Below are 21608 nucleotides of genomic sequence, written 5' to 3' on the forward strand. Positions count from 1 at the left end.
TCGTTCAAATGGGATAGAAGTCACTAGATAGAAAATTAGAAGAAATTACTTCTCTTTTCGTAAATTCGTATTTTCTTAACTATAATTGCATAATTGAACATTATTGTATTAATGTGTGGAACAGAATGAATCATGTGAATTACATGCTTTGTTGGTAGTTTTGCCAGAACTCCTTTGATGCGAACCAGTCGAAAGATAATATTTGGATTCAGGTTAATTGATCACCGGAACTTGTTAATTCAGCTTTGAACGGTGCAAAATGTATACATTTGGTAGCACAGTTGAAAATTTTCCATTCAGAAAACATTAAGTATATGTACCTACTGGCTTTTCATAAAAAAATTCCCGAACATTTAAACGAAGATATGGTTAAAATTAAACAACTTGATCAACATCGTTCCTTAGATTACCCACTCAAATAATTCATATACATATACCTATGCGACAATACGTTTCATTTTTATTTTCTTCGTTTACTACTGCACACTTACTTGCTGCCTGCATTCGTGGGCAATAATTCAACACTTCCAACTAGACTCGATTGTCCACGTAAAAGCTCATTAAATATATTTTTTTTACAAAATGGGATAACTTTTTTCACGGACGACAGAGGAGAATGAGAGCTTACTCAAAAGAAAATTTCCAAAGAAATTCGGTGAGTGATTTTTTATAGACGCGGGATATTACTGTATGTAGCTATTGAGCTCGTTTTACTCCAATGTCCCATAAATCAATGTTTTTTCATATGTTTCGTCCTTTTATCTTTAAAATATTGTACTAAAATTGTGTTTTCCTCTTAATTGTAGATCCTCAAAAAGCACTATACATATTTTGTTGGTAAAAGTTGAAAATTAAAGTGGTTTTGGGGTAAAATAATCATCAAAGCGCATTTATGTGAATTTATTTTTAATATAAAATAAGCTTCTGAGCTTGTTGACCTCAAAAACCCCCTCGAATCAATTTTTCAATGCAATATACGAGTATTTGTTATTTTCATAGTATAATTGACAAATTATCATTAAATTATTATTACTCCATCATCTATCAACTCACAATTGTTGAGTTATATAATTTCATAGAGGAATTTGGGCGAAAAGGCATGAGAAAAGAATATTCCCGATCTCATCCTATCTATTGTTACATTGACTCTCAAATAATATGATAACTCTTGTCTAGTTGTGCGATCGAGTATGGTTTGGAAATGTTCGGCATCGGCTCTATCAAGAAGTATTTAATATTCGTGTTTTATCCAATAAATCGCAAAACGAAACATTTGCGAAATATTTTACTTCATTAGTTATTGTTTCACAAACATTTATCAATATCTGTACAACATTTTTGGACAATAATATCAACAATTATCTGTAAATATTATTTATTTTTATAGAATACATGAAAAAATCACATAAAATGCACTTTGATTCCTATTTGACCCCTAAATCCCTTAAATTTCTAAACATTACCATATTTCTCGCTTAACTTTCCAGTAACATTTTTTTCATGATTTAATTTGAATAGCGCAATCAACAGAACAACTTGAAAGCTTTTGATTGCAATACTCAAATTAATTCATGAAAAAAATGTTACTTAGGTCCTTTTGAAAAGTTAAGCGAGATTTAGTGCACCTCTATGGATCCACAGTGAAGAGATGAACACAATTTTAGAGACATTTCTTAAAGATAAACTATAGAAAAAATTTGAAAACTCGTGATATATGGAACATTGGGGCAAAACATGCTCAATATCTACATACAGAAGTGTTCCACGTCCAATGAAACAGCACTCACTGAATTTTCTTGGAAAATTCTCTTTCGAATAAGCCCTTGATTTCTTTTGTAAATTGCTAGTAAAGAAAGTTAAAAAAAAATTCCTCCTTCGAAATCGGATTTTCCCATTGTACATATTGGCTCTACATTCCACTGAAACTTGGCTTACCTTCTAGAGTAATAATTTGAAAGCTGTCAGTGACAGCCTGTCACACACTATACACTGGAAGGGAGCCGATAATGTTTCCAACCGCAAACATTCTATGCCGGACCGTGAATCGATCTCGCCATTTGTGTTGGGAATCCTACGCCTTTGCTCGCAAGGCTAACTGGAGACCCGTATAAATTAATATAATTTAATAAAAATAAAACACCAACACCATGTATATAAATTAACTATTACATCAAATATAATTCATAAAATAAAAAAATAAATAAAATTATGAATAAATACAATGGTTTCTAGTTAGCCTTGTCAACAAAGGCGGAGTATTCTCGATTTTCATTGCGGTCTAAAAGAATTTTTTCGGGTTTTCGGCAATTTCGACTCACTGGCCATAGCGTATCTTTGTACTTGCAACATAAGACACATATCCATGCAATGGACGGGTACAGAATAGAAACATCAAATAATAACTGTGGAAATGTTAATGGAATATTGAGTAAAGAAGCAGGCCAAGATTCAGTGGTAATATAGAGCCATGGAAGAGGAAGAAGAAGAAGAAAAAGAATGAATTAATTTTTCTTATGAATGAAGTAATCTATCTATGAAAATATAAATTTTTCGATTGAATATACGAATGACTGAAGTATTAAAATAAAAAATATTTAAAAAGAAAATAGAAAATTACCAAATAATAAAAAAGAAAGACAATTCATTTATGAGAAACTACTGAGTTAGTTTCCTTCCGACCAAACCGAGTATTAAAATGAGCGACAGCGACACACAAAGCAGGAACCTATTCAACGAGAACATTAAACACTCTCGGTCGGTGCAAACTCTCAATCCAAATCAATCTATTCTCCTTGTATTTTTGAATTCACCACAGCTCCACGTTCATGTTCACCGTCGCGTTTACACTTGCGATGAGTTCACCGCAGATACGATTTCACGATGATTTCACAGGCATGACCGTGGAATGCTCATAAATCTGATATTATTGATGTTTTTCATGTTTTTATGCATCTCACTACTAAATGCAGCATCTGCCTTTTATTTGAACATGATTCCCTCACGATTTGAGTATGTATCAAGAAGTTATTATCGAAAAACAGTTTGTTCACGTTCACGTTCACGGGAGGTGTAAAATGCGCTTTAAGTATTAAGTATTATTTAAGTATTTGCCTCTAGGGGGAACCATATTATACAGTCTTACCCTACGTAACCTAAAGGGATATGCCAATTAGATTTATTGGATTTTATACTGCGAACAATCACACATTTTTATTGTCAGAATCCAAAGCTCATTAAAACACACATAACCTTTTATTCCAAGAATTTCCAAACACTAAATTTAGCTATTGGCGGATCCACAGTTTTTAAATTTATTTACGATTTAGAACTTTTGAAAATGTTCATGTACCACCGCTGTTGGTATGGTTACCATGTATTACTAATCAATTAATCCGTTAACGAAAAATTCATGACTGTACTGTTATTCTAAGCATATTTGTCATATGTTTGTTGTCTACCAATACTGCGGACAACAAAAACTATTGAAATATCGTAAATGTTCTGTAAAAATTAAAAACTCAGAAATTGAGGTCGAAGAAAAAAAATGTGTCGAAAATTTCATATCAGTGTTTCCAATAACAATAGTCTGATGGAAAAACCCTTAATTAAGCGACTGCTCTACTAATGCCCTGAGCCTAGACATAACTAAAAATCAACATGGGGCAATTAAGCGTCCAATGGCAGCGGATTCTGTTCAGTCGCACGCCACGAGGTCACTTATCTGTCGACGCGTGCCTGAACAGCACGCGTCGGATAGAAGATTGAACTCAATGCGGCTCATGTAGATTTTTCTTCCGCATTGATAAGGTTCGCAGATTTTTTGACCACAAATAGAACTGTGTATCCTGTTTCCATTTTAAGAATTTTACACACATGTAGGAAAGAAACTGGGATCCTCGGCTGGTTTCACCAAACAGAAACGATTATCATAGTTCAATCAGCAAAATAATATTGCTATCACTGGTTTTGAACAACTTTCGCTAGTAATGAGGAGTTAAAGTGAGGAAAGGTGTTAAAAGCATCACGAATATAGATATTATCACAATTTGAATTCTGGTAATTAACTAATTAAAGGAGTCAATTCAAAAGTAATTATGATTATACATTTGTTTGAAATTTGAATTAAAGTTCAGGTTCAGTGTAAATAATGATTCAGTCTGCCCCGTATTGCATCAACATCACGCGTAGACAAAGTAATCGTGACATTCAACGATTCTAATTCACAATTAATCTAACTATTCGATTCATTTTATGATTTAACATCGACACCATTTCCAAAGGGCCATCGTTATCAAACAGATGGTTCAGTAATCGCACAGCAGACAGCGTAACGGATTGACCCATAGCATTGCGGGGGTTAGCTCTGTTTACTCGCCATGGAGCGTAATGTGGCGTTATCGCCCGGCCCAGACGATGACTTCGTCGTGAAGGGCAGAAACTATCTCGAGCGAACGAAGGGGAGATTTCAAAACATTAAATTATAATAGTGTTTTCTTTATTAATAACTACTTTAATTAATGTACATTAAACGAGTTTGTCATATGCGGCAGACAGCTATTTACCTCTAGGGTTGGTGTCACTGATACCTAGAATTTCTGAGGACTGATCTCAACGGAGGTCGGTTTTCAAAGGGGTTGATTCTTGGCATTGGAGGGCTGTAGTTTGGTGTGGGAAGATCCGGCTCGTTGTTTGCGGATGATGGAGGGACAGCGGAGAAGGTCCTTAGACCGTTACTTGGACCAACATTACCGTTGGCAACGTTGAAGCTATTTCGGTAGTTTAGTTCTTGAGCGACCTTTGCGGCGGCGGCATCTCGCCGTACGACGGTATTCATATTAAAGTTCTTTGGTGGTGGAGGCGGTGGAATTGGCTTTGGTGGGTCTGGACGTATCTCTTCTCGTTCTACGGAGGGCTGTCTGGCAAGAGGCTCGAAGGTACGATTCACGGAGGTGCTCGGTTGAGGCGTAAATACTCTTGGTTGATTGGAGTACTCTTGCGGAGTTTGATGTTGGATTGGTCGTTCGACGATTGTTTCTGCTGGTTGTTCGGAGATACGATCCAATGGTCGACGGTAGTTGACCGAAGCATTATACGGGCGGCGATTATCATCTTGGTTCTGGCTTTGCGATTGACTGGAATTACTTTTGTTATTGAGTGTTGCTAAGAGCTTACAATTACTCAAGCTCACCCCATGTCATAAGCATCTATTGGAGCTCGCCGCGTTCCGCTGGTTTGTCCGACAAAAGCTGGGTTGATTGAACCGCTCTGAGGAAGAAGCCATTTGAACAACGAAAATGTATTAGTTAAACACAGCAAAACATCACACCAGTATAATTGTTGGTTAACAAAAAGCAGCAACCGCAGTCAACAGAATTGATTGATCGATTCGATGAGTGTTAGGTCGGTGCTACTGATTCCCTCAGTTCGCATCACTTGTAACACGTCACGTTCAGTTATCAATTCAAACTCGTTAACTGACAACCATTCTAGTTAATACCGTATCAAAACCACATATAACCCACCTTTCGTCGGAACTGATTGTAATCGTAGATGGTGAAGGTTTGCGTAAACAAGTACACAATCAACGTGATATTGGCGATCCAAATAATAAAACCACGGAATGCCATCACCAGCATAATCCCGGAAACCGTCGCTGACATCAAAAGTACCTGATCTGCCGAATCTGGAGCGGGATAGGGCCGTAGGAAAAGCGCATGCTAAAAACAAAAACATCATTTGCTACATACTCTCCGACTAGTACAAACCGTAATACGAACAATGATGGTGTCATAATCCACGGCGAATTGAATTCCTAGCGCCAAGTCCAGCACGCTGATTACCACCGTGATTGCGATCCAGATGTACAAGAAAATATTGATGTACCGGACGTACTTTTTTCGAGCATCTAAAAGTATTATACAAGCAGTGAGATTTCTTCAAAAGAATCTAATACTTTCAAACCTACTGGTGATCAGGAGAAGAGAGCTGATTGCCCAAAACATATGCAGAATGAGGTAGACCCAAACCCAGGCGTGCAGGTCTCCCGGTGAAAGTAGATTCAGCGCCCAGACGGCCGACATGTCTAGGAGAGGGAGTGTAATGCTGCATGTTCCTGAAATGAGAAAATAATGCGGCAATTGATCAAATTCAATTGGTACTATTTATTTTGAAAACTCATATGTGAATATGTACGTTATGTGGAAGATATTGATTTGAAAAAATGTATTGGAGGTAACCACTTTCCCTTCGATGGGACTCGAACCCATGACCCTACAGTACGCTAGACTGGTGCTTTAACCAACTAAGCTACGAAGGACCTCCGTCGGCCTTCGCAACCTAGCGGCTACTGAACGAGCTCGAGATTCCCAAATTGGACGCATAGTCAAATCACTCGCAATCCATTTATCAAGCCAATACTTCCACATGTGTATTGTACACGTCCACATTAGAGGAGCGTGAGTATTTAGAATGTCTGGCGGCTATACACATTCTTCATCAGCAACGGTACTGATCAAGTGAGGTTGTGTAAGCTATTTGCCAGTCGGTCGTCAAGCTCAGACCCGACCGCATTGCGTAGGCAAGAGCATTCATTCTAAATACTCACGCTCCTCTAATGTGGACGTGTACAATACACATGTGGAAGTATTGGCTTGATAAATGGATTGCGAGTGATTTGACTATGCGTCCAATTTGGGAATCTCGAGCTCGTTCAGTAGCCGCTAGGTTGCGAAGGCCGACGGAGGTCTTTCGTAGCTTAGTTGGTTAAAGCACCAGTCTAGCGTACTGTAGGGTCATGGGTTCGAGTCCCATCGAAGGGAAAGTGGTTACCTCCAATACATTTTTCAAATCAATATCTTCCACATAACGTACATATTCACATATGAGTTTTCATAACATTGTAAATTAACGTCCAAGTCGGGTGGTTTAATCCCCGGAAATAGGCAATTACCTTTGATTGAACTGAACTTGAGTTGCGTGCTCTTGCCTACGCAATGCGGTCGGGTCTGAGCTTGACGACCGACTGGCAAATAGCTTACACAACCTCACTTGATCAGTACCGTTGCTGATGAAGAATGTGTATAGCCGCCAGACATTCTAAATACTCACGCTCCTCTAATGTGGACGTGTACAATACACATGTGGAAGTATTGGCTTGATAAATGGATTGCGAGTGATTTGACTATGCGTCCAATTTGGGAATCTCGAGCTCGTTCAGTAGCCGCTAGGTTGCGAAGGCCGACGGAGGTCCTTCGTAGCTTAGTTGGTTAAAGCACCAGTCTAGCGTACTGTAGGGTCATGGGTTCGAGTCCCATCGAAGGGAAGTGGTTACCTCCAATACATTTTTCAAATCAATATCTTCCACATAACGTACATATTCACATATGAGTTTTCATAACATTGTAAATTAACGTCCAAGTCGGGTGGTTTAATCCCCGGAAATAGACAATTACCTTTGATTGAACTATTTATTTGGCGAATCGTAAATTCTCGATGTCTTTATTATATCTTGTTGTCATTATGTTTTCAAGATTCGCCAAAGGAAAATTTAATTAGATTTTAAATGTCTTATAATCAGGGATTGAATCCAAAAGAGAATGAAAAAATCTCTCGTTTATCATCTCTCTATATAGTAATACAGCACCAATTTCTTTTTCACTGCTGAAAAAATTACAAATATTTTATATTTTGTAATTACAATTAGATTTCCATGGCTTTGTTTTTGATGGGATAAATATCGGAGCCATGAGATGAATTCCAGGAACAGTTCCCCTAAATAATAAATGCATACACTTTTTGTTAAAAAAAAACTCATATGTTCGAGAAATAGAAGAAAAAAGTAAAGCAAACAGTGGGCTATCGTATGTTATACCATTAGTAAAGTAACGGAAACAATGTTTTATGTGTTAAAAAATTCTTGCCTGATATCCTTAGCAAGCATGCTGTTTTTTTTCAAATGAACTGTAAATTAATCAATCTTGTTTAACCCTTAAAAGGCCGGGACGCAATGCTTGTTTCAAATCAAGCTCAGGTCATCCTGCCCAGTTAAAAGAAATCAAATGAATTATTGGAAATTTTTCTGCGTGCCCCATGATGACATTCGAGAATGCGCGAAATGTTCTGAAGTTCGGCTCGTTAGACCTACGCAACAACAACCTCGAAAATGTTTTCGGCAGCTACCAAACCTTTTCCAACAGATCCTTAGATACCTGCCAAGAAACGTTATACCAATCTATCTGCATTTCAATAAACCGAAGGCCATCAAAAACGTTCTTGAGTTCAGGACGTCAGATCTACAATCAAGTAGAAGCGCAATGCTTGTTTCAAATCAAGCTCGTGTCATCTTGTCCAGATCAAAGAAATCAAATGACTTATTGGATTTTTTTCTGCGTGCCCAATAATGACAATCTAGAATGCGCGAAATGTTCTGAAATTCGGCTCGTAAGATCTACGCATCAATGGCCTTCAATATGTTCTCGGCAGCTATCAAACCCCTTCCCAACAGATCCTTTGGTACCTGCCAAGAAACGTTATAGCAATCTACCTGCATTTCGATACACTGAAGGCCGTCCAAAACGTCCTTGAGTTCAGGTCGTCAGATCCACAATCAAGTAGAAGCGCAATGCTTTTCTGCGTGTCCTACAATGACATTCTAGAATGCGCGAAATGTTCTGAAGTTCAGCTCGTAAGATCTACGCAACATTTTTTATTTATTACCAGACTAAGGCCGGAGTGGCCTGTGCAATACATAAAAGTCCTCTCCATTCAGCTCGGTCCATGGCTGCACTTCGCATACCACGCAGTCAGTCCGGGCTTCGTGCCCGGCCCACCGCAGTCTTCCGATTTTCGCGGTGGGAACGATGGATGGTTCTCCCAACAGCTGATGTAACTCGTGGTTCATTCACCTCCTCCACGTACCGTCCGCCATCTGCACCCCACCATAGATGGTACGCAGCACTTTCCTTTCGAAAACTCCCAGTTGGTCCTCCACGAGCATCGTCCAGGTCTCGTGTCCGTAGAGAACTACCGGTCCAATAAGGGTTTTGTAAATAGTCAGTTTGGTACGGCGATGAACTCTATTCGATCGGAGCGTTTTGCGGAGTCCAAAGTACGTACGTTATCGGCGGTCACCAGTGAACCCAAGTACACAAATTCTTCAACCACCTCGATTTCGTCACCACCGACTCGTTGTGGGTGGCTTACATTGACCTCTCTTGAGCCTTTTCCTATCATGTACTTCGTCTTCGACGTGTTGATGACTGGTCCAATCCGTTTAGCTACGCTTTTCAGTTTGATGTAGGCTTCCTTCATTTTCTCAAAGTTACGTGCCATGATATTAATGTCGTCGGCGAAAACAAATAACTGGACGGACTTCGTGAAAATCGTACCACTCGTGTCAATCCCTCCCCTTCGTATTACTCCCTCCGAAGCGATCTTGAATAGCAGACACGAAAGACCATCACTTTGTCGTAGCCTCCTGCGCGTTTCAGAGGAACTCGAGAATGCTCGTGAAACTCGAACTCCGCACATCACCCGATCCATCGTCGCTTTGATCAACCGTATCAGTTTATCCGGAAATCCGTTTTCGTGCATTAGCTGCCATAGCCCGATCGATTGTATCATATGAGGCTTTGATGTCGATAAATAGATGATGAGTGGGCACATTGTATTCGCGGCATTTCTGCAATACCTGACGTACGGCGAACACCTGGTCTGTCGTAGAGCGTTCACCCATAAATCCCGCCTGGTACTGCCCCACGAACTCTTTTGCAATTGGTGTTAGTCGGCGGCATAAAACTTGGGAGAGTACCTTGTAGGCGGCGTTTAGCAATGTGATTGCGCGGTAGTTGCTACAATCCAGCTTATCTCCCTTTTTGTAGATGGGACACACGACACCTTCCATCCCCTCCTGCGGCAGAACCTCATCCTCCCAAACCTTGGTAATCACCCAGTGCAGCGCTCTAGCCAGTGCCTCATCACCGTGTTTAAACAGCTCTCCTGGTAGTTGGTCAACTCCAGGGGTTTTGTTGTTTTTCAGCCGGCCGATCACCTCCTGGATTTCCTGGAGATCCGGAGCCGGTAAAATTATGTCCTGCGCGCGTTCTCCCAGGTCCATCACCATACCGCCATCTTCGTCTGCCACATCGCCATTCAGGTGTTCTTCGTAGTGCTGCCGCCACCTTTGGATCACCTCACGCTCGTTCGTAAGAAGGTTCCCGTTTATGTCCTTAAATCCAATTCCAATCGAATCCAAATTAAACTCCATCCAAATTCAATCAAAATCCAGTCCAAAGCCAATCCATAACCTATGCAAATCCAAGTCCAATTCAACGTCAATCCAAATCCATATTTAAATTCAAGTCCAATCGAAATCTCATTCCAATTTAATCCAAATCCAATTCAAATCAAATAAAAAAATAGTCCACATCAAATCCAAGTACAATTAAAATCCAACCCAAATCTAGCCAAATCCAATTAAATAAATAAAATCTGGCCATAGCCAATGAAATATACTCCAAAAGCCAATCAAATTTTAATCTATTGCAAATCCAATGCAAATTTAATCTGAAACTATTGTAAATCCAATTCGAGTTCAAATCCAATCTAAATTCAGATGTAATCTTTATTCCAATCCAAATTCAATCTGAATCCAAATCCAATTTAAATCCAATATAATCAGAATCCTATCCTAGTCCAATCCAAATTTAATCCAAATCCAGCCCGAATTAAATCCAATTCAAACATAGCCAAATCCAACTAAAAACTCATCCAATCCAAACTTAATCTGAATTTAATTCGAATCCAATTCAAATTTAGTACAAATCAAATCCAATCCAAATTCAAGTGCAATTCAAATCCAATCCAAATCTAGCCAAATCCAGTGAAATACTTTTCCAAATTTAATTCAAATCCAATCTAAATTTAATCTGAATCTATTGCAAATCCAATCCAATCCAAATCCAATTCACATTCATTACAAAAGCGATCCAAATTCAATCCAAATACAGTCCAATTCCAATCTAACACAATTCTAACCAATCCAATTATTCATTTAAATCATCCAATCCCAATTTAACCTGAATCTAATCATAATTCAATGCAAATCCAATTGAAATACCAAATCATATCCACATCCAATGGAAATTTCACCCCACTCCAATCCAAATTCAATTCAAACCAAATGTAGACAAATTAAATCACTTATTTAAATATAATCTTTATCCAATCCAAATTTAATCTGAATCTAATTCAAAGCCAATTTAATCCAAATCCTATCCAAATGTAATACAAATCCAGTCCGAATCAATTCCAATCAAAACCAAGCCAAATCCAAATAAATACTCATCCAGACCTAATCATAATCCAATCCAAATTTAATCTGAATCCAATCCATTTCAAATCCAATTTAATCCGTGTCCTATCCAAGCTAAACTTAATCGAAATTCAGACCGAATCAAATACAATCCAAATTCAAATGTAGTCCAAATCAAATCCAATCCAAATTCAAGTACAATTAAAATCCAATCCAAATCCAGCCAAATCCGCTGAAATACTTTTCCAAATTTAATTCAAATCCAATCCAAATTTAATCTGAATCTATTGCAAATCCAATTCAAATCCAATCCACATTCATTACAAATGAAATCTTAATTCAATCCAAATCCAATCTAACATAAATCTACCCAATTCAATTACTCATTTGAATCTGAGTTATCTTAAATCATCCAATCCAAATTTAACCTGAATCTAATCATAATTTAATGCACATCCAATCCAAATTCAATTCAAATCCAATCCACATTTAATCCAAATCCAATCCAAACCAAATGTAGCCAAATTAAATCACTTATTTAAATATAATCTTTATCCAATCCAAATTTAATCTGAATCCAATCCAATTCAAAGCCAATTTAATCCGAGTACAATCCAAATCCCATCCAAACTTAATCTAAATCCATTTCGAATCCAATTTAATCCAAATTCAATTCAAATTTAGTCCAAATCAAATTCAAGTACAACTCAAATCCAATCCAAATCTATCCAAATCGTCTGAAATACTTATTCAAATTTAATCTGAATCTATTGCAAATTCAATCCAAGTCCAATGAAAATCCAGTCCAAATACAATCCAAATCTCAATTCAAATCCAGATCCAATAGAAATATCATCCCAATTCAATACAAATCCAATCCCAATCCAGTTCAAGTCCAATGAACATCTCCAAATCCAATGTCCAATAACGAGATTTAAATTGAAAACCCATCTTTAAATACAATTTTGCTAGAATATATTTTCAAATTCAGTAGGGGTAATGACGGCTTTGGCAGGTTTTGTTCTATTATTGGCAGGGGTTTTTTTTATGACTGATTATGCTCAAATTTGGCCCAAACATTCTTTGCATATCAAAGAATATTGTGACCAAATTTCATAACATTCGGTCGACAAAACCCCCCTGCCAATAATAGAACAAAACCTGCCAAAGCCGTCTGTTCCCCTATCAAAATTTAATCTTTTTTTTTTTTTGAAAATTTTTGTCACCCGGCCACTGTTCCACTGCCCTTCCGTCAGGGAGCCTACCGGGGACGCTAGCATATTTCCTTTATTTGTCTCCATTTTACGATTATATTTACCTGATTGTTTTCCCTATAGGGGTCGTTCAATAATAATGTCACAGGTTTAAGGGGGGAGGGGGTCTGAGACTTTGTGACAGTACATATACAAGGTATACAAAAAAGCGTGACAGAAGGGGGGAGGGGGTCTAGAAATATCAAAAAGTAGTGGACATCATACTTGAATCGCCCCATATCACTTCTTCCGGGGAGCACTAGCAAGACCTACAGATACCTAAAAATAGTAATTCTACCGGCTGCGTCATTGTCGTGACCCGACCAAGGTTTCTATTACTCCAGTTTCAATATTGCCATCATCATTCCGGTCAGAAGAATATTTCTCTTATTATACACCATTATAATCCGTTTGCAATGAAAATTTTCTTATTTGGGTTATTCATTTGACCAATAGAGGTAATAAACTATAGAGGAAGATTGTCGCTGTCGTCACTGGCGAAACATCTTTTGCTGGCGAGAATAGGGCACTAAATGTCAACGAAGGAAAAATCAGTACGTTTTGACAGATAGGTACCCAACATGTTTGGAAACGATAACAAAGGGAACCGCAGCGACAATCGTCCTCTATAGTTTATTACCTCTATTATTTGACCACATTACTACAAAAAATTATGGCTTTGATCATGTTTTAAAAATAGGGCTTATAACGCTCTTCATTACAACCGTAGAGCGGCTAATAAGATCAATTGGAATCTGACGTTTGAAGCTTTTCCAGCTTATTTATTAGAGGATTATTGATAGCAATAAAATCGCCAATAAATCTGAGCAACTAGCCATGGTGACTGCTGTCATAAATCCGCTATAAGAATTAAGTTACTAAACAGAATCTGAGAAGCAGCAACTACCAACAAGCTATGACAAAGTGGTTCGTTTTCACTCAATTGCCATTGAGGACCATGGATTTTAAGCACAATTGTGCAAAACAAATTAAAATGCATTATCAGCACCAGTGTCCCCCGCAATCAGAGCTTTGTTAAAGAAAAATATCATAAAGTGTTTCCCCCCGACTTAGTTCTTTATCGTCACAGCTTACGAAAAACGTTTCTCGTGATATGCTGCATATCATGAGCGTATACAGAGATGGTAAGTGTGAAGTTTTTGTTTTCTCTCTGGATTCCATCCCTATCAACGGTGTATACCTACTTAATGTGGTTGTCCACATGTAGTTGGCACTAGTTTATGCGTTTTTTGTATGAGAGTAGCATTACTTAAATCCGTTACACAGATATTGGTTTTTGACTAATCACTAACTCTTAGATGGAAACAAGGTACTCTCCAACAGTCGAGATCTGTCCTTGCTACGTGTTTGCTTGAATGCTGAAAGAAGGTTAGTTGAACACCTACTGAAAGATGGAGAGAACTCTACGACCTCTCCTAGGTACCAAGAGATATGGAATTTAGACATGGTGATGCAATGTTTGTCGTGTGTAGAGTCGTTTGACTAACCGAGTTGACCAACTTGGTTAGTCAAACACCTATACACAAGGTCAAATGTTGCACTAACTTGTCTATTTTCCTGGTAGTGAAGTCAATGATTGACGGGAACATGCTGGACCGCGTGTATGGGGTATGAGGCAGAAGCGGTTGCATCTAGACCACCGAGCTTGTCAGACACAAGCTCATCCGTTGCACTCAATAACTCTTCCATTTCCAATTCACGTTCCAGCCAAATAAACTGTATAGTACCGTCTACCACGTGTTTCTGCCACAACGTGTGTTTTTGGTTTGATGTCTGCCTTCTGTCCAAAGTCCGACTTGAAAACTTCTCATATATTATTCAGCTACATGGTCGGCTTGGTCGCAGGTAAGATCTCAGATTTCTTTAGGGTAGATTGAATATTTGATATTTAACTCAATCTTTTCCCTCATCCTATTAATCGATGCAGACTAATAGCCAGCATATCCGAGACTGTTTTGATAAACCTAGAAGTCCTAGAACTCCTGCCGTGAAAGTAAACATATCACACGTGACACGTCCTCTGCCATTAATATTTTTTAACTATTTTCTACCTATACACAGGTAGAATTGTTATCTTATTAATCATCAATATATTTTAGACTTTCCTGCATCTTACTGGGAAATTCCAACAGTTTGTCCATGTCTAAGTGGGAGCCTTCGGTCTTATTTATATGAATTCCTCATAGCATCTACTCCTAAGGCATTTATGTATGATACCAAGAACATAAATTTCGAACGTATTTTATTCATTTGTCAGTAAGGTGTGACATTCCTCGATAAGCTACCAGATTTTCCTTATCAATCGTAAAATCACGATCCGCAATCGTTAGTTGACTAAAGATTTTTTTACGTACGCGCGAAAAGGGATTACTTCTGTTCCATTTGTTTTATCAGCAAGAGTGCCGAAAACTTTCAACATACACAAATGTGAGGCACATATTTCAAGGCACCGCTCTGAAGTCTCGCTTTTGATTCATCGCCAGGATGGATTTATTTCTTTATCATACACAAAAAAATGGATAATTTGTCTTACTCATAGAACTGTGAGTAATTGAAGGTTTTTTTTTCAAGCGAATGTAAAGGTAATTTGGAATAATTAATCACTCACCTTGGAAATACTGTCGGAAAAACGTTAGGGTTAGCAAAGAGCCCAAAGAGCTTGTCTGGTTGGAGAAATCCATATCGCAGTAGTACGCCACTATTCCGGTAATAGCAAATCCAATCCAAATGAAAGATTGAATCTAGGATCATAAAACGTTAGACATTCCATAACTTGGACGAAGAAAACCGCATCTACTCACGATTCCGAAAACACCCGCAAATATCGCGAATGCCCTGAACACTCCATAGTTTGGGAACACCATCGTGAACCAGCGATTTGGCAACTCAGCTTCCCAGGATAGTCGGTGCAGCGTTCCTTAAAACTACTTTATCGACAATGTTCTACGTTCAGTATGACTCGAGTGCGTAACCGAAGGGCTGCTGCATCGTCATCGAAACCACTGCAGAGCACGCATAGAATCGTTTGTGTTAATTTGGGGCGCGTAATTATCCGTTCCACAGCGAAATCGATACTGAACGATACGCTCTGGAACCGATTTTGGTGCGCCAAATTTGACCAGCAAGGCGGGGGGAGAATGGGGATAGAATACTCTCACTTTTAAAAATAGATAATGGATATGTTGCCAACGCATTTGAATAATGATAAGGAATAGATACAATGGATAGCAAACATGCAGAAAAAAAGAATGATCAATTTTTTTTTGCATTTGTTGTAATTTATTGTGAAGCAGTGCAGGATTATTATGATTTCTATACAAGTAATGGCCCGTAACGTCTATTCTCGCCCTACCTGGGAACCGAACTAATGGAAGCTTCTCCAAAACTACTAAAGTTACAACCGACGTCCTAACGAAATCTTTTATACCGGAGAAGTTTGTAAAGCAAAGAAATCCCTACGAGACAAACATTTTTTTAGAGTGAAAAGGTTAATCGGAACTATAAAATTTTAATATACATTGTACTTAAGCTCAACTTGAATATTAATAGTATGACTTTTGTTCATATAATGTAGAGTACACACGCTTAAACACGTTGGACCAACATTGAATCCGACCCCAAGAAAATGCTTCGATTGCCGCTTTGTTTGACCGTGTGTTAAGTTGTTGGAACAATCATTTGACAGTTGGTGGCTCGGTTGGAAAAAATCAAAGCGGTTTTATTTTGGTTTGAGCTGTCGGGGGCGGGAGTCAAGGTTCGCCGAACATGTTTGAGCGTTCGGAGTAAAGTTACACAAACCCCCATGTATTGTTTGATGGTTGGTGTTTAATTTGACGCTTCGGTCGTTCGTGTGTGATATTGTTGGTCGAATACATAGTGTTCGCGCTGCTGTGTAGAACAGAGTGGATTCTTGACTAAGCGAGAGGTTGAATCAATGTTGCTAAAACTGCTTGATAGGTGTGTACGCCGCATAAAGGTTTATTGATTGTGATCTCTTTCATACAACAAAGGGCAGTACGTTAAAGTGAGTTTGGGGCAAGTGTGCCATTCTAAGCGAAATTTTCTGTGGCTTTTGAAAAACTCCTTGTTAAAATTCTGATATCCCTTCAATAGCAATTTGAACATATATTTTCACTAGGGTCCCAAAAAAATGAATACAAAAAAGCGTTGTTTAAAAAGGTTATAAATAACGAGTTTTTTCAGGCTATAGGGCAGAGTACTACCCATATGAGGCTAGACGGCCACCTAGATTATATCAAAGAATTCAAAGAATTTTTTTTAGCATGTATGGCACTGGTACGAAACAACGCCTTGCTTCAAGCCTTTCGTCACTTGAGCTCTTGCAAAAAATGTATCGGTGAGCGAAAGTTCCGTTCGCTGACATGGTCAAGTAGGCCGTTGCCATGACACCATGTTATTCCCCCAAACTTTGTTATACCTTGCAACGCCATAATCCGTGACTTCTTGGTTTGTTTCTGGTTTATAAAAGAATAAATTAAGTAAAATACAACTTATCGTTCACCTGTCATAAGACGAGTTTATACAATCCCATTGAATTCCACCACTTAATTATATCTTGACAGATACGTATTTCGACCTCAAAAGTAAGGCCGTCTTCAGTGTCTCGTACTTGACTCGACTTAGTACGAGACACTGAAGACGGCCTTACTTTTGAGGTCGAAATACGTATCTGTCAAGATACAATTAAGTGGTGGAATTCAATGGGATTGTATAAACTCGTCTTATGACAGGTGAAAACATTCCACTAAAAAGCTCAAAATAATTTTCTTAACAACTTATCGTTGCAAAATGTTAAGTCTAGTAATATAGATTTTTATTGACAATCACTTTCATTGCCGTCAATTAAGTGTTTACAAAGCGTGATAACATCCTAGTTTATTATTTAAACCAAGTTTCAAACCAAGACTACGGTTAAATTTAACCAAAGCTGGAACATTTGTCGACCAGAATTTAATAAATAATAGTCGTGACTGTCTACACATATTATTGGGTGCCCATACTTGTATTCTCCTAATTCAGCCAATGAGAAGTCAAACGGTAATTCTTTTATAAACCTTTCCAAAATAAAGAAAAATAAAAAATAAAAACAGTTGATCAAATTCTTATAAAGTTTTTTAGAAGAATGTCCTGGATTGGTAATCCAGATGTTTAGTTTTCACTGTTCAACAACAACAAACTTGGCCTCTTGAAGCTTAACAGATATGCGTTTTCCAGTATAGCTAAAGTAGATCTCAACAGATATAAAGTTGTGGAATATGCAAGAATAGTTTTTTAAATAGATTAGTTGAATAAATGTAGTAACGGACTTATAAAAAATCACTCTAATTAAAAAAAACAGTTGAAACAGTCTAAACAGTTGAACAGATTCCAAGATTTTTTTAAAATTTTTTTCACGAAATTTCATTAAAATCCGGTTTTTACGTGTCATTCATTCAATACTTCAATAACACCTTCCTGATCTATTTTTTTTCAAAAATTCTTAAAGTAGAGGGGAAGACGGCTTTGGCAGGTTTTGTTCTATTATTGGCAGGGGGTTTTTGTCAACCAAATTTTATGAAATTTGGCCACAATATTCTTTGATATGCAAAGAATGTTGATGCCAAATTGGAGCCTAGTCAGTCATAAAAAAACCCCTGCCAAGAATATAACAAAGCCTGCCAAAGCCGTCATTCCCCCTATTTCCAGAATTATAAAACAAAACAAAAAACATTGACAAAAATCTCACAGAATATCAAGAATTAGTTTAAAAAATTAGGATTTTTTTATTTGGTAGGCTCAGTCATGTATGACGCTTTGCAGAGTCGCAGTTCTTTAGTATGAAAAAATTAGGATTATTAAACTCTCACAATGATTGAGATTACATATATTGTTTGTGGACCCTATAATATCCCCTGTAGAATATAATCCCCCACCAAAAATTACAATCCGATGCTGAAGATGACCAAAGTGTTAATTCCGGAGATGAAGATGCTGCCAATAAACCTAAAGCCATTAATAGACTCTCCACCGATGACTCTTTAGAGCATTCGACACAGCTAGTATATCAGATGATCTTGCCAAACATCTGCTGCAATCAATGGTATCCATATAAAAAAGTCCTCACCTACTGAATCCGGGTAGTAGTCGTTTTGCTTTGGGCTGCAAAATGGTGGGTTGACATCAAGGAAGGAGCGCCCAACAGAGCTCTGGTCCCCACAAGTCCCTATCTGACGCTTCCACGGGTCGTCCGATGACAAAAGACCGCCAGCTAAGGGTTGTGTACTTAGCTGGAAGTGCAGCCTGGGCACTGTTGTCCTTCTGGCATCAGCCAGAGTGAGAAGGTACGCCTTGAGCGTCTGTTCACCAGGAGGTGCGGCTCAAACAGCGTCTGCCTGGTACCCAGCGGCTGATTAACGAAATGCTGTATCGAGGTGGCAGCCTCACAAGCGACCCCGGTAAGGTAGCTTACTGAAGCCTCTCAAATACCACGAAAAATGGAGATAGAAGAAAAAGAGAACGTTATTTTTGGCAACCGACCCGGCAACGAAATAAGGACTATGATTGGAAACTCGGTACCTGGAATGTCAGGACCCTAAATGAACCTGAACGAGTGAGCCTTCTGGCTCGTGAACTGCAGAAAGTTGGAGTGAACGTGGCCGCTATTCAAGAAGTCCGATGGCCCAGATCCGGAGAACGTGAATTCCGAGCCGTGGACCCCACGACCAACACTGCATTCAAGTATAACATCTATCACAGCGGCGGTAAAAAAGCAGAGCATGGAGTTGGTTCCGTAGTGCTGGGCAAGCAGATGAAGCGAGTGATGCGGTGGAAACCCATTAGCGAACGAATCTGTGTGTTGAGGATACGGGGCAAATTCTTCAATTACAGCCTAACCAACGTTTACGCACCGACACACGATAAATCCGACGACGTGAAGGACACGTTTTATGAATGTCTTGATAAAGCCTATGGAGAGTGCCCAAAGCATGACGTGAAAATTGTTATCGGAGACGCTAACGCTCAGGTCGGTAGAGAGGACTTTTTCCGTCCCATAATCGGTATAATGGTGAAACTTGCAACCAGATAGACCATGTTCTGGTGGATGGGCGCCATTTCTCGGATGTTATCGATGTGCGGACATTCAGAGGTCCGAACATTGACTCTGATCACTACTTCGTTGTCAGTAAAATTCGATCACGGTTGTCAACTGTATCGAACGAAAGATCACAGCGAACGATGCGTTACAATATCCAGCGATTGTCGGCTGAAGGAGTATCGGCTGAGTACCACCAGAAGCTCGACGAACGGATAAGTGCAATCAATGTTAGCGACAACATCAACGATCTATGGGAGTCGATCCATGGAGCAGTGAGCACAACAGCACGAGAAGTGGTAGGCACTGCACAGAGGCGACCCAGGACGGGTTGGTTCGATGTGGAGTGTCAGAGAGTGACAGACGAGAAGAACGTTGCCAGAAGCCGGATGTTGGTGTAGGATACCCGATCGGATAGAGATCGGTACAAGGAAGCAAGAGCAGCCGAAAACGAACCCAGCGCAGGAAGAAAAAAGAGTACGAAGAACAAGTAATTAGTGAGGCGCAGGAAAAAATGGAGCAGAACGATATGCGGAGGTTTTATGAGTCTGTCAATGGCGTGCGGAGAAAGACAGCGCCATCTCCCGTCATGTGCAACGACCATCAAGGGAATTTGCTGACAGATAAAACTGAAGTGGCTGCCAGGTGGAAGCAACACTTCGAGACTTTGTTGAATGGAGGAAGTGACGGTGCATCGATGAACAGAATAAATATTAGCGGCAAGCTGTGGAGTCACCTACACTAGATGAGGTTAAAAAAGCTGTTAAAGAGCTGAAAAACAATAAGGCTGCGGGGAAGGACCAGCTCCCGGCTGAACTTCTCAAACACGGCAGTGAGCAGCTTTAAGAAGTTCTGCACCATATTATGTCGAAAATATGGGAAGACGAGTAAATGCCTGCTAGCTGGTTGGACGGCCTCATTTGCCCTCTATTTAAGAAAGGGCACAGACTGGAGTGCGCCAATTATCGAGGAATAACCCTCCTTAATTCGGCGTACAAAATTATGTCCCGTATTCTGTTCAACAGATTGATACCGCTTGAAGAGTCCTTCGTCGGCGAATACCAAGCAGGTTTTCGTGAGGGCCGGTCAACGACGGATCAAATGTTTACCCTGAGACAAATCCTTGATAAATTCCGGGAGTACAACTTGTTGACACATCATCTGTTTATTGATTTCAAGGCGGCGTACGTTTCAGTGAAACGGAATGATTTATGGCAAATTATGCTTGAACATGGTTTTCCGGCGAAACTGATACGGCTGATTCGTATAACGTTGGACGGATCGAAATAAAGTGTAAGGGTTACGGATGAAATATCGACGTCATTTGTTACCTTAGATGGATTAAAGCAGAGTGATGCACTTTCGAATGTCCTGTTCAATATAGCGCTCGATGGAGCGATTAGGAGAGCTGGTGTGCAAAGAAGCGGTACCATTATCACAAAATCGCATATGCTCCTGGGATTTGCGGACGATATCGATATTATCGGAATTGATCGCCGTGCCGTGGAAGCGGCTTTTGTGCCTTAAGAGGGAGACAGCGAGGATTGGACTCATGATCAATACCAGCAATACGAAGTACATGGTCGCTGACAATCAACGTGGGTTCATTAGTGGTGGTGGTAGCGAAATGGTGCTGGATGGTGAAAAATTTGAAGTGGTAGAAGAATTTGTGTATCTTGGAACATTAGTGACGTGCGATAATGATGTTACCCGCGAGGTGAAAAGGCGTATTGCAGCAAATCGGGCTTATTACGGACTTCGTAACCAGCTTAAGTCCCGCAGTCTGCAAACGAAAACAAAATTACACATGATTCTTCCGGTGGCTTTATACAGCCATGAGACAGGCTGATTGGAAAGCTTTCGGAGTTTTCGAGCGAAAGGTGTTGCGGACAATACTCGGCGGTAAACAGGAGAATAGTATCTGGCGGCG

The 21608-nt window shown here is 39.3% G+C and overlaps 1 protein-coding gene across 2 annotated transcripts in view; it reads right to left on the bottom strand.

Annotated features, from left to right (window-relative positions):
- Nucleotides 1-4478: 4478 nt before the first annotated feature.
- The window catches only part of LOC134215049 (uncharacterized), a 42200-nt gene continuing 25070 nt past the window's right edge, over nt 4479-21608 (bottom strand). Inside the window, exons 1-7 of one of the 2 annotated variants that reach the window (XM_062694305.1) lie at nt 15387-15627; nt 15194-15326; nt 5966-6112; nt 5778-5905; nt 5523-5717; nt 5189-5265; nt 4479-5132 (exon numbers count right to left, since the gene is read on the bottom strand). In XM_062694305.1, the coding sequence (XP_062550289.1) occupies nt 4577-5132; nt 5189-5265; nt 5523-5717; nt 5778-5905; nt 5966-6112; nt 15194-15326; nt 15387-15449 (1299 nt within the window). In that variant the 5' untranslated portion in view covers nt 15450-15627 and the 3' untranslated portion in view covers nt 4479-4576. Of the gene's footprint in view, nt 5133-5188; nt 5266-5522; nt 5718-5777; nt 5906-5965; nt 6113-15193; nt 15327-15386; nt 15628-21608 lie in introns of those variants that run through there. The other variant, XM_062694306.1, reaches the window with a different exon arrangement.

This window comes from Armigeres subalbatus, chromosome 2 (genome assembly GCF_024139115.2).
Source record: "Armigeres subalbatus isolate Guangzhou_Male chromosome 2, GZ_Asu_2, whole genome shotgun sequence".
Taxonomy (NCBI): Eukaryota; Metazoa; Arthropoda; class Insecta; order Diptera; family Culicidae; genus Armigeres; species Armigeres subalbatus.